At 37.4% G+C, this 13392-nt stretch overlaps 1 protein-coding gene across 2 annotated transcripts in view; it reads left to right on the plus strand.

Moving 5' to 3' along the window:
* Window positions 1-13392, plus strand: part of ADAMTS20 (ADAM metallopeptidase with thrombospondin type 1 motif 20) — a 104871-nt gene that overhangs the window by 14714 nt on the left and 76765 nt on the right. For both annotated transcript variants that reach the window (XM_052790253.1, XM_052790254.1), the window contains exon 4: window positions 3349-3608. In XM_052790253.1, the coding sequence (XP_052646213.1) occupies window positions 3349-3608 (260 nt within the window). The remainder of the gene's footprint in view (window positions 1-3348; window positions 3609-13392) is intronic.

Genomic DNA, 13392 nt, shown 5'->3' on the forward strand with positions numbered 1-13392 from the left:
ATATGTGACAAGTGAATTGTTGTACTTTCATAGATTCACAGTATATAGGTTAATCATTAAGCAAAGTAACTTAAGAGCAAGCATGTATGTAGGGATAGTGACTATGAAGGACAAAAAAGCTTTTATTAGTACCATGAAGCAGTGAGTAGAAAGCACTGTGCTGTAAACTAACATGTGTTTTAGTGGGGCAGAAAACTTTCAGTAGTTGTTTTTCATAGTTATGCATGTATCTTTGTAGTCAGAAAATAGTATAATGTGGGAAAGGCACCTGCAGCTATAATCAAAGTACAAAAACTAGACAAAAGAGCATGATTAGAAAGGATTTATTTGAAATTGTAGGTATCCATAGACTCATTCTAAACACTGAGATACCATCTGTTTTGGGATATAATGATGTAGAAGCCTTTGAAGATCCTGCCTGAACAATGCACTTCTTAACGTTTACTGTTATACTAGTGCCATTTTAAAAATATTTTTCATTGTGTTGGAAACTTTTTTTTTTTTTTTTTTAAGCCTAGTAGCATAAATGCTTTCCTTTTGCTTTTGATAGAAGCATACGGGCTTTGTTTATTTGGCTTCAAAGAAAACACAAGTGGGTGGAGATTCACAATAGGAGAAAGCAGCTTATATTTGGTTCAGCTTGCAATTTAGAAATATCCTGTCTAATTAAAATTCTATACCTTTCATGAGATTGAAATCTGCATTTATGCATTTTGAATGTACTTGCATTTCAGGAATGGTTGAGTGCATAAATATGACTATTTGAAGAAAGGGAAAATAATGAAACTTCAGCTTTATTTTCTTAAGGAATATCTGTCCAGATGTTTGAAAATATAAATTGCAAAAATAATGGTGTAGCTTGGGTGGCTAGTGTTTTTAATTTTGGAAAATTCTTAAAGCATATTTTATATTCAGAAACAATATGTTGAGAATTCTGCTTTTCCATAGATACTAAGGCCAGAAAGCAACCATTATGATCATCTTGCATTCAACAAATTCTAGTGAAAGGCATTTCTTTTCTTTAGCTCTGTTTTAGGAAGCTGATGCTATCTATTCATTGATTGTTATTGCAGAAAAAGGAGTTAGTACTTTGAAAATCAAGCAAGTGTTGTTATTCCTGATTCTTTTTTTTAATGATGAATAATATGTACTGAACCAAAGTAGAGGTCTTTCAGTTTGTTGTGTGGTTTGGTTTTTTTAATATGTTGCGTATGAGAATTCTATTAATATAAGCAACCTAGTGTGAGGAAAAAGGCTCCAAGCATTAAGAATATGGTCATTTTTTCCCCCTTTTCATGTATTGGAGCAACTACAAAAGATTGTGAGCCAGGGATTACTGTCATTTTGGGGGGAGCAAAGTTGCAGAAATGTTCATGGAGAAAAACCTTGTGTTGTTATATTTCTGTCCTTCTAAAGAAAAGATTTGTCTCCTTTAAGGCTAGTCTTGCCTGGTTATTCACATCTTCCCGTCAAGGAAGAACAGAGTATATCTAGCAATACTTGTGATCATGAGAGTTTCTCTTTCTCTAGTAAGTGAGCCTTGACAGAGGATATGGTGAGGCATAGTATTCAGTACCTTTTTTTAGTTTGAAATTGGACCATGGTAATTACTTCTAAAATTGTTTAACTAATCTTTTTCCTCACTTTGTACTCATTTCTTCTAAACTAAATTAATTGGAAACCCAGGTACAAGCCTTACTCAAGTCAGGACAGGATATCTGCTGTATTTCCTCTATTCATAAACCCTGTTTCGTTATACAGGGAAGCTCATCTGAGTTTGCCATAATATGTTTTTGATAAATGCGATAGCTATTATTCATCCACTTGTTGATTTCTGGTGTTTATAAACAAAACTAATTTGGTTTGTTCTGGTATTGAATTTGTCTTGGCTGGTCCATAAATTTAGGTCGTCTTTAAACTCCCACTTTAAATATAGATGCTGTTTCCCATTTTGCCAGTACTCTGAAATCTCAGACACCTTCTGTGACCTAGTAAAAATAATGTGCATATGAGATCGCTCCAGCCAGTTCTCTTCAGTGCATCACAGTCAGTCTGAATGCATCTAATACACGTAGGCACTCGGGAACAAGTTCCTCTTCAAAGCTGGTCCCCAAATTCTCCCCTCGTTATTGTTAGTGCTAATAGTTTTTGCAATTATTATAGCTATATTTTGTGACTGACTTTTAGACAATTGCTCAGCAAACTTTAAGGTGCTCGCTGTTGTTCCTCAACTGTTCTTTTCTGGCTGTATTGTACATCTGTATGTAAAGTACCCTAACTTTAAAGAGGACAGACAATTGACCTGTCAAAAGTAGCTTAAAGTTTGCGCATGAGGGCTCTTCCCTTGAAATATGGAATGCATAGATTTAAAACTTCTCAAGTTGAGGGTGACAGAGTTGGGATCTCTGAATTCTTGAGCCAGTGTTGTAGTCACTAAGTCATTAGAATAAGAGGATTAGGAGACATATCCTTTGGCTGCTACTTTTTAAGAGGAAATCTAGCTTCCAGAAAGACAGTGGAGGTTTGTTCTGAGGGGCCCAAAGTATCTAGTTAGGTGCTTATGTTCTGGAGAGTAGTGTGAATTCAGATATGCTTCTCAGTTAAGTATTTTTACCTGGGCTATTGCTATGGTGACTCCCTGATCACTGCATGGATTTTCTGTGTTGGGCATCAGAAGCCTCTGGTGTCTGGACTATACAGTTTAATTGGAAGTATTACAGTACTCAGTTTGGAGGTATCTGAGTAGGTTCTATATTTCCTTTAGAACCTGATCCTACATAATGTGTATTAACAAAGCTGTCAAGGAAGTCACTGAAGGCTTTTGATATGTACTTGCTTATGAAGTAAACTCCATATTTATATACATTTAATGTTATATAAATGAAACAGTCAATAGGGACTTGAATTCAGGACTCAGGCCCAGTCTTTGTTATGGTTTGTTTTGGTTGATTCTGTTGGTGTCAAATGTTTGTGTGTAAAATATGTATTTTGTTTAATTAACTTGCTTCCTTTGTTGCACTGCTTAAGCTGTAGTACTTATCTCCTTCTAGCCTGCCTGCTTGGATTTTACTGCATTCTAGGAACTGTATAATACTGCTATCTCTTAACTAATTTTTAATAATGAGTCCATTTATGATAGAGCTATCTGACAATGTACGAGATGTCTAATTTGATGTTCCTATTACAGCCTTCCATGTTTAATACATTTTTTTTAATTCTTGCACTGGTTCTCTTGGAAATGAGATCATAAATATAAGTTTGCTTTGTCTATTTTGGGCAGCCTTTTGTCCATTTCTCTTTTTAAATTTAGAAACTGCATTAAACAGTAAATCCTTGTTTACTTTACAGAAAAAGAGTTGAAGAAGAGCACTTTACTACATCCAACCTTCAGCAGTTTAAATGAAGAGAGCAATATTTTACAGAAGTCTCTCAGTTTAAAGTATACTTTAAAGAACCTATCCATAGAGGATGGTGGCAATCTGCATTCCAGGAAAAAACGTTTTCTTTCCTATCCAAGATACGTAGAAGTGATGGTTACAGCTGACACCAAAATGGTTCGTCACCATGGGCAGAATTTACAGCACTACATACTAACACTGATGTCAATAGTAAGTAAACTTAAGTTCATAAATATTAGCAATTTCAGTTATTTCTGTTCTGTTGTTTTCTGTTCTGCAACTTCCCTGTCTTCTGGTTTGACTGAATTCTGTATTAAATGAGATTCCATAAACATAAACAAAAAAAGCAGAGCCAAAACTTCAGATTATGTATCTTTTCAGTTTAATGCAGTAAGGTGTGTAGGTGAAATGTTGTGACCTATTTCCTGATTTGCTGTTGCATTAGAAGAGTTCTTAAGCTTCAGTGAGTTAAACATATGGATGAATTACAGCAGACAGAGGTTAAAAGGCACTGTGAAAAAAATGCTTGGTTATAGTAATCCTAGTTTTTCAAGTAATTTCAAATTAATATGGGTCAGACTTTGAGTTGGCATCATTTAGTTGAGCTCTTTCTGTGATGACTTTTTTCTTGAACCAAAAGTCACCTCTTGTATTGATTCAGGATCTAGTACAATAAGCTCTGTAAAATCAAAAGGTTTGCCATGACATCTTGAACCCTTTTTTAGGAAAAGATGTGCTTAAAATATTCTGCATAGTAATTATTTCTAGATTTATGTCCTTCTATCTATTCAAGAAGCTTAATTTAATGAAACTGCATCTAACTTTGGGCTTGCAAATTAAGACACCTGCATATAGGTATCTATGGAGATATCTGTTTTAAATAATAGAGAACTATTCATTTGACCAGTTATAGACATCTGCTTTTGGATGAACAAAAAAGCTCTCTAGTTTCCACTGGGATAAATTAATTTGCTTCATAGAAGTGTCCAGTGCCATTTGAGATGCCATAGGACATCTGACTTGGCCTCAGCTGCTGCTTCACAAACGTGTGCAAGTCCTCATGTACATCATGTGTCGTATCTACCAGTTCTGTATAGGTGTCTGATAACCTACAGCATCTGAAGTGACACTAGATAACGTGTAGTCAGGCGACTGAACGGAGTTCTGATCACTGTAATGTCTAGATCTCCAGCTGATGGCAGCAGAGATGCTGTCACCTCTTACACAGGTATAGGCACCTAAATTTAGAAAACGGAATTTTCTTTAACTGGTTTTTAAGTAAAATAATGAAATCTTAAGGAAGATTAGTGTACTTTAATTTCATAAAGTGTTCTGAATTTTTGTACTGGCAGTGGTATGAAGGTCTGAAAGTTATGTCTTACCAAAAAAAAAAATCAGTATTGAAAGGTGGATTTTCTTCTTATTGTACAGACTCAGTTTGGAATTCTCTTAGAAACAACTGATCCCAAAGATGCCATTTATAAAGTTACTTTTTTAATACAGAGCTGTACTAAGAACTAAAATGAAGTGGTCAAAACGTTATTTTAAAATGGAAGCTGTTTTTTACAAAACTTTACAATAAGATCAAATGGAACATTTATTGTATAGTTTTCATGAGGCACTGTTGTGATTATAGCTGATGTAATTCCTGATGTTCTTTTTTTAAGAACAACCATTGTTCCTGCATCTGTAGATGTTGTGCATTCAACCACTGTTCCTTACAGTGCAATGTTTCTTGTGTCTTTTTACTTACATAATAGGACTTCTACTATGTGAATTGGATATGCATAGTATAATTGCTGCTAAAGAGAGTCTATATGAACTGTTTTTAAGATCTAGCATTTAACATATACATGTATGAGTGAAAGAATACCAGTTCTTTGCTAAAAAGCTTGTGATTTCATTCTTGCGCTTACCTATCTATACTGTAAAACTAGGGCTTAGGGCAGTTATTGTTGGCTTTGAGGTAATGGCATACAATAAAACACTACATCTTTAATGTGAATTTAATATCTTTGAATACCACAGTATATAGTAAGATGTATAGCTGGCATCTTCTGGCAGCTCTTATTCCGCATGCACATCTGCTACTTCTGAAGGTAATCTTGAAACAAAAGTTTAAGATGTTATTTCTAGAAATGTTTAACTTTTATAAATGCAGATTTTTTTAAAAAGTATAAAATCAGATCTTAATTCTGAAATATTTTCTTCACAGTCCAGTTAATTTTCTCCCCATCCCCACAAGAATACATATCCCAGCTCATATCCCTTTTTCTTGAAGCATTTCAGCAATGTCATAGAATCACAGAATAGTCGAAGTTGTAAGGGACCTTTGGAAGTCATCTGGTCCAACCTTCTACTCGCACATTTGATTTGTTTGACAAAGCAATGTATAATGCATATGAAGATACATCTTCAGTCACTTCTTTTCCTTCTCCTTCCCCATAATAGTTATTTTTCAGTAAGCTAGTAATAAATGTGAAGAATAGGAAAACAAATGACTACCACTCTTTGCTATGTAATCTGTATAAGAATGCATCAGTATGCAGGTGGGTCATTTCTTGACTCACAGCCTATTAGTGTTTAAAATAGAACCATTATTAGTCTTATTTCATTACCCATAAAGGGAAGAAATGAAACTATTAAATTTTATCCTTTCTGCCATTATACAGATAGCTTTGATTATTAAATTTAACTGGTACTTGTGTCTGGTCAAGGAACTTCTCCTGTTACAGGAAATTGTCAGGTTGCTGGCATTTTAAATGAATCAAGCATTATATTCTACTCTTATAATAATTCTGAAACTTTTAAGGATATTCAGTTTTGGCTTGGATTTTAAAGAAACTTAAAAAGTTTAAGCATATAAATCCCATTAAATTTTAATGAAACTTAGACATCTAGCTCCCAGAAGAACATTTGAAATCCTGGCCCATTTTTCTTTTCTTCCTTTTTTTTCTTTAGCATCAACAAAGCCCCCAAAGTAAACTTGCAGTTATAGGATACTGTTTTATGAGTGGAAAATAAAAACTGAAATATACTGCTAAATATTTTTAGGGTTTTAAGTGTCTTGTCACTCATCCAATTCAACCTGAAAAGGCTTAACTCTCAGCGTGCAAGTAATCCCATTGAAATGGAACTGGAATACATTTTCCCATTTCTTTAAAATGGCATAAATCTTGGCAAAATGAGTATTCACAGTATTTACACTATGTTTTGGGAATACTTACTAGTTCTGATTGAAATATGTATTTAAAAGTACAAGGAATACCTTTGCCATAGGACTTTAATGTATTTCAATACAAAAGTTTTGATAGAGTGGCGTTATTTACCATGACATGATAAATAAAATAATAAAGAAGTCTGTGACTGCTTAACTTGCAATGTTCTTTCTTGTTCATCCAAGTGTTGCATCAGCAGAGCAGGCAGTAGGTGCTGCTTTAATAGATTTAGTAGCTGGAGCACTCTTATCTTAGGCATATTACGATGTGACAGTTCAAAGTCCCTAACATGAAGGCTTGATCTTGGCAACTGAATTAATTCATTAAAACACTGGAGTTTACTGTAAAAGCACTGAGAACTCATCAAATCTGGTTCCATGATAGATTTTGAGGTAATGTCCTCATTTCCTGAATCAGGTACCTGATTATTGACATCTTTTTAAGAAATACACTGCTTATATAGTTAGTTTGGTAGTAAAAAACTTCTTGGTCTGTTCTTAGTCTGCTTGCAGCAAGAACTTTGTAATCTTGCCTTTCTGAAAAGAAAACTTGACATGTAAAACCACCTGTGGTAGGGCTGTGTTGGCCAGCTCAGATCGTGAACTTGGCTGACTGCCTCGTCATGTGAGTGCTAGAGTTGGAGCATGGGAGGGGGGCAGCCATGAATTCAAGGAGAGGATTGAGACAGCATCAATTTAGATCATTTAACTTGCAGTGAGACTGTGGAATCATAAAATGGCATTATATAATGCTAAAATAATGCTATAATACCATTATAACATGGTATTAAAAGCTGGTATTTTTAATTTTCATCCAGACAGGTTCCTAACTTGGACTGCGCATAAATGGCTTTACTCTCCATTGTTTTATTCTTTGTGTAGTCTTTCAGATCTGTGCAAACAAAGCTGCCATTGAAGTACCTTGAAATAGTTATGGTCGTTTTAGTAATGTTTTATGGCTACCGTAATTTACTGAGATGTAAAATGTAAGGCAATGAGTAACAGGTCTCAACAGCAAGAAATTTTACTAGTTGTAGTCTTGTTTATACTTTTTTTTTTTTTTTGCCATTCTCACAGCTAATCATCAGCATCGATAGTGAAATATTTTTCTTTGTGGAAGGATTCCACGCACCAGTGTGCTGCCCTGTCATTAAAAAACAGCCAAATGATTTTGTCCTAATATATGGGATGAATTTAAAGAATGTTTTTATACTTTCTTTGCAGTTCATACCATATTACTGTTAACAATTCATCTTTCCATAACACTCTAGGAAAACATAAATGCATACTAGCATTTAAGAATATTTGACATTAGTGATTCTGCCATATAGTCATAATTTAAAAATAGGCAGTAGACTTGAATAATTTGTAGGTTAATCATTTCATTTGCATGAGTAGCATCTGAAAGGCAATAAATATTTTTAAATTAAAGATTTAGTGATGAGTATATTGTTCCTTGCATCTACTACTTAGACTACTAGGCTTGTATTTTACCCTGTTTTCACTCAGATCTGCCTATTACTGCTAATGCTGCAGGAATGATCAGTGGGTTTCTCTCTCATTCAGTGAAATCTAGAAAGCCAGCACCAAGGTGTTTGTTTATGCTTAAGCTCTATACCTTTTGTTTCTTCTTCTGTGTATATATAAAACCACATGATCTTGTGCACTTTGACATGGTTAGAATGAAAATGGGTATTTGATTATACATGAATGAATATACATAGCTGGAAACAATTATTTTTGAAGTATCATTCATACAAACTTCTGACCTAGACTTCTTGCTTATCTTGACATATGGATATCTATATGGGTATGAAAAAACCCTACTATTTTTTTAAATTGTGACTGGCCTTGTATTCCAGCTCCAGGGTGCCTGTATATTAAATGTCAAAATGCCTCATACCTCACTACATCTTGAGGTCTGCCAGGTATTAGAGCCAGCAGTGTGCCCAGGTGGCCAAGAAGGCCAACAGCATCCTGGCCTGTATCAGAAATAGTGTGGCCAGCAGGAACAGGGAGGTGGTTGTTCCCCTGTACTGGGCACTGGTGAGGCTGGACCTTGAGTCCTGTGTTCAGTTTTGGGCCCCTCACGACAGGAAAGACATTGAGCTGCTAGAGCGTGTCCAGAGAAGGGCAACCAAGTTGGTGAGGGGCCTGGAGCACAAGTCTTACGAGGAGCGGCTGAGGGATCTGGGGTTGTTTAGTCTGGAGAAAAGGAGGCTGAGGGGAGATCTTATTGCTCTCTACAACTACCTGAAAGGAGGTTGTAGTGAGGTGGGTGCTGGTCTCTTCTGTCAGATGGCTGGAGATAGGACAAGAGGAAATGGCCTCAAGTTGTGGCAGGGGAGGTTTAGGTTGGATATTAGGAAAAATTTCTTTACTGAAAGGGTTGTCAGGTATTGGAACAGGCTGCCCAGGGAAGTGGTGGAGTCACCATCCTTGGAGGTATTTAAAAGACGTGTAGATGTGGTGCTTAGGGACATGGTTTAGTGGTAGACTTGGTAGTGTTAGGTTAACAGTTGGACTCGATGATCTTAAGACTTTTCCAACCTAAATAATTTTATGATTCTATGAAATTTTGCAGTATGTAGACAGGCACATATTTGCCCATCTTTACACTTCACTGCTGTTAGTGCTTGTCCTGGTTTCAGCTGGGATAGAGTTAATTTTTTGTCCTGGTTTCAGCTGGGATAGAGTTAATTGTCTTTCTAGTAGCTGGTATAGTGTTATGTCTTGGATTCAGTGTGAGAAGAATGTTGATAACACACTGATGTTTTCAGTTGTTGCTGAGCAGTGTTTATACAAAGTCAAGGATTTCTCAGCTTCTCATGCCCAGCCAGCAAGAAGGCTGGAGGGGCAAAAGAAGTTGGGAGGGGACACAGCCAGGACAGCTGACCCAAACTGGCCAAAGGGGTATTCCAGACCATGTGATGTCATGCCCAGTATATAAACTGGGGGGAGCTGGCCTGGGGAGATCGCTGCTCAGGAACTGACTGGGCATTGGTTGGCGAGTGGTGAGCAATTGCATTGTGCATCACTTGTTTTGTATATTCCAGTTCTCTTATTATTATTGTCATTTTATTATTGTTGTTATTATTGTTATTCTTCCTTTCTGTCCTATTAAACTGTTCTTATCTCAACTCACAAGTTTTACCTTTTTCCTTCTGGTTCTCCCCCATCCTACTGGATGGGGGGGAGTGAGTGAGCAGCTGCGTGGTGCTTAGTTACCAGCTGGGGTTAAACCACAACAGTGCTATTTACTACTATAGTTACCTAGCTGGTGGTGGTGGTGGTTGTTAACTAGATATTTAATGATTAGACTAGTACTTGTCTCTCTATGGCTTTCTCCTCAGTAGTCCAGGGTTCAAGGTCTGTCCCTATGGTGAAGCCTTGGTATTGTTTAATTATGACAAAGGTCTTGCTCTGAGCTACCTGGGACTTGTCTCGTGTGTAAGAAGGAGACATTTTGGTGAGCAACACTCATATGTCTTTATCTGAGTAGCTTCTCATGGCTAGAGAAGCCCAGCTATGGTTGTGCCTTGTGAAATGATCTTTTCAGGTAGTTTCTTTCAGATACTGAAAGGAGGGATGCTTTGACATCTGCTGTGCATAGTGGCATTTGATGTGATCCAGTTATAGCCTTGGTGCATATTTTCATCACAAGGCTGTAGGTGATGACGACTAAGTCACCATTTTCTGAGTTACTGCAATATTAAAGGCATATCTTTGCAACCATCTCATTCCCAAGTTAGAGATAAGATAGAGCACAGGCATTCCTGGTGGGGTGACTCAGCCTTTAAAAGGGATGTATTCTTTCTTTTTGCCTCCACTAGAGCACAACAGGGGGTCATCTGGAACCTCTACTTGGTTAACTCGGGGGATGGTAGATTGAAGAGGACTTGGATGAGGGGACAGGAGACAATCTAAGACTCATGGGGGGGAAAAATGATAACTCTGAGGTGTGTAGGTATACTTGTGGAAGTTTGCACGAGAAGTTTCTGCTGGCATTAGGTTCCACTGGTGAAAGCACAGGTTTGTACAGAAATATGGATGGAACAGAATAGGAGTAACACCAGCAGAAGTAACATAGCTCTTTCTCATTCTCTCAATGAAGCAATAAATGTTGTGATGACTTCTTTATCTCATGACTTCAGACAATTCTGGGGTCTTACAAAATATATGACAGAATCAGGATGTGACAATGGAAGAGGTAAAGGAGAAATCTCCCAGATCCTGGATATCTTACATCCTTTCATCACTACAGTGATAAATAAAGAGATTGTTGGAGCCTCCAAAAGACACGTGAGCTAAGAAGTCATAGCATGTTTCTTTCAAGGCATATGGATGTTTGTATTCTGCTGGTACCATGGTTGTGTGTAACGGACAAGAGAAAAGAAAAAGAGGTCTTGTGATACAACATTTAGGAAAAAAGAGCTGAAGAAGTCCAATTTGATTTGGATATATCATTTACTTATCTTCCAGCCTCTAGATGTACTCATTTAGTGGCCTCTTTTCTAAACACAGCATTTTACCACAATTCACATTCCCAGTTTAATGGACAGTTACAACAGGGATATCAAGAGAAACTAAACTTTGTTGTGACCAGGTTGTTTCCAGTCCCCTGGCAGCCACAGCTGTGGTAATGACAGGATTGACTTAATCTTTGAGAATTTCATGAAAGTGAAAGCTGTGATCCTTCCACTGAAGGGTAACTAGCTTCATTTATATGTATATATATATTTTTTTCCTTTCTTTGTTGCTGTGCAATCTGAACAGTTCTGTGATGTGGATGCTGGTTTTAAGAGTCTGAAAAATCTCTTGAAACTAATTGCCCTTTGTGTTGGCTATTACCTCCTACTTCTGTGAAGCCTGGATTTAGATCACTGTAAAGCAAGTAGATCTGGAAATTGTAAACAAATGGTGTATTCTATCAAATTCCTATCCCATTTCATTATCCATTTTCATGAATGCTTCCAATAAGAGAGCATTGAAAGAGGTATCCTTAGAATACAGGAGCAGGGAGGACGTATCCCTTTATTTTTTTCACTAAAAATAGGAATCTCATATTCAAGATCTTTGATACTTCCCTGCATTGATCTATCATTTCAAGTCTCAGTTGATGGTTTTAGCCTGTACAGTTCTGTAGGTAAATCTTAAAGTTTGGTTTGTGGTTTTCAACTCTCAGGATTTTTCTCTTCACACGTGTGTTCAGCCAGCCTGCAGAATATACCTTACTCCACTGGTAAGGGCATCTCATTACCAGCCCAGAGTCTTGCTCTTTGATCTTTTGGAAGCAGTGGTAATAACTGAATGTTTGGAGGTCATGAAAGTGCCCATGAAACAAAGGATCCATATTTTGACTCAAACGTAGGGCTAATGAGAGCAGTGTTACTTTTATGTTTAGCATGAGCTTACCTGTCTCCAATAGGAGAGAAAGTATGCAAGAACTGCTAGCCTCTGGCATCTAAGTGACATTATTTCAGGCCTCAGCTGTTCTCCAGACAGAGATAGCTAGTCGATAATTCAGATGGTGTATGGATATGGTGTTGAAGGTCCTGCAACAGATTCTCTTCAGGTGTGCAATGAGATATTCTTCCCTCTTCTTATACTTACTCAGTCTAACGCATCTCCTCTGAGGTATGAGTAACTTGCATTGGGTTTTGAAGAAATACTTTTGCTCAAATATTTTAAATGGGCGTTGTGTCAACAGGCAGGAAGGAGGACACCTGACTCTGGGTATTGTGTTGGCTTCTTTGCCTCCTCTATGTTTTCAGATTTTGTTAGCAGATAACCTCAACGGGCAGCACTTGCACAACAGTAACAGTTTGGGTTTTTTGTTTTTTTTTTTTCAAGGGCCTATTATTATGTACATGAGGGAACATACATCAACTACAGTAATAGCCATAAACAAGAACAAGAAATGCTAAGTTTTAATCCCAAGAAGGCTCCAGCTTGGACTCCTTGCCCATATCATTCTAATAACCCAGGATCAGAAATGAGTCTTCCTTTCCCATATATTGGTACAGGAGGCCTTTAAGAAACTGAGGGGTAGTGTTGCACTGATAGTTGCAGTTTAGACACTTGTGGTATTATTTGGTGTTAGCTGAACCTAGTTAACCCCCCCCATCCAGTTCTCAATCCCTTTGCCTATTTTACTCTCGTATACTGGACATATACCCTTGTAGAACTGGACAAATCCTGTATTGGTTTTTGTCCACTGTGTCAAGTGTCACTACCTCAGAAGACCTGCATGCTTTTTACTTGACAGCCAGTGAAATGCAGCTGTTCCCTGAATTTTAGAGCTTTCTGTTCCAAAAGAAGACGTTAACAAGATAGATCTACAAGTTAATCAAGAGTTATTTCTGACTAATCTAGTGGCCTGCTATGATGGAGTGACTGCATCAGTGGACAAGGGAAGAGCTACAGATGTCATCTACCTGGACTTCTGTAAGGCCTTTGATACGGTCCCCCACAACATTCTGGCCACTAAATTGGAGAGATAGGGGTTTGATGGGTAAACTGTTAGGTGGATAAGGAATTGGCTGGATGGCCATGTCCAAAGAGTCAGTGGCTCAATGTCCAAGTGGAAACCAGTAACGAGTGGTGTCCCTCAAGGGTCTGTATTGGGACCAATACTATTTAATATCTTCATCAATGACAGTGGGATCGAGTGCACCCTCAGCAAGTTTGCAGATGACACCAAGCTGAGTGGTGCAGTGGATTCACTTGAGGGAAGGGATGCCACCCAGGGCAACCTTGACAGTCTTGAGGAGTGGG

This window comes from Harpia harpyja, chromosome 6 (assembly GCF_026419915.1).
Source record: "Harpia harpyja isolate bHarHar1 chromosome 6, bHarHar1 primary haplotype, whole genome shotgun sequence".
Lineage (NCBI taxonomy): Eukaryota > Metazoa > Chordata > Aves > Accipitriformes > Accipitridae > Harpia > Harpia harpyja.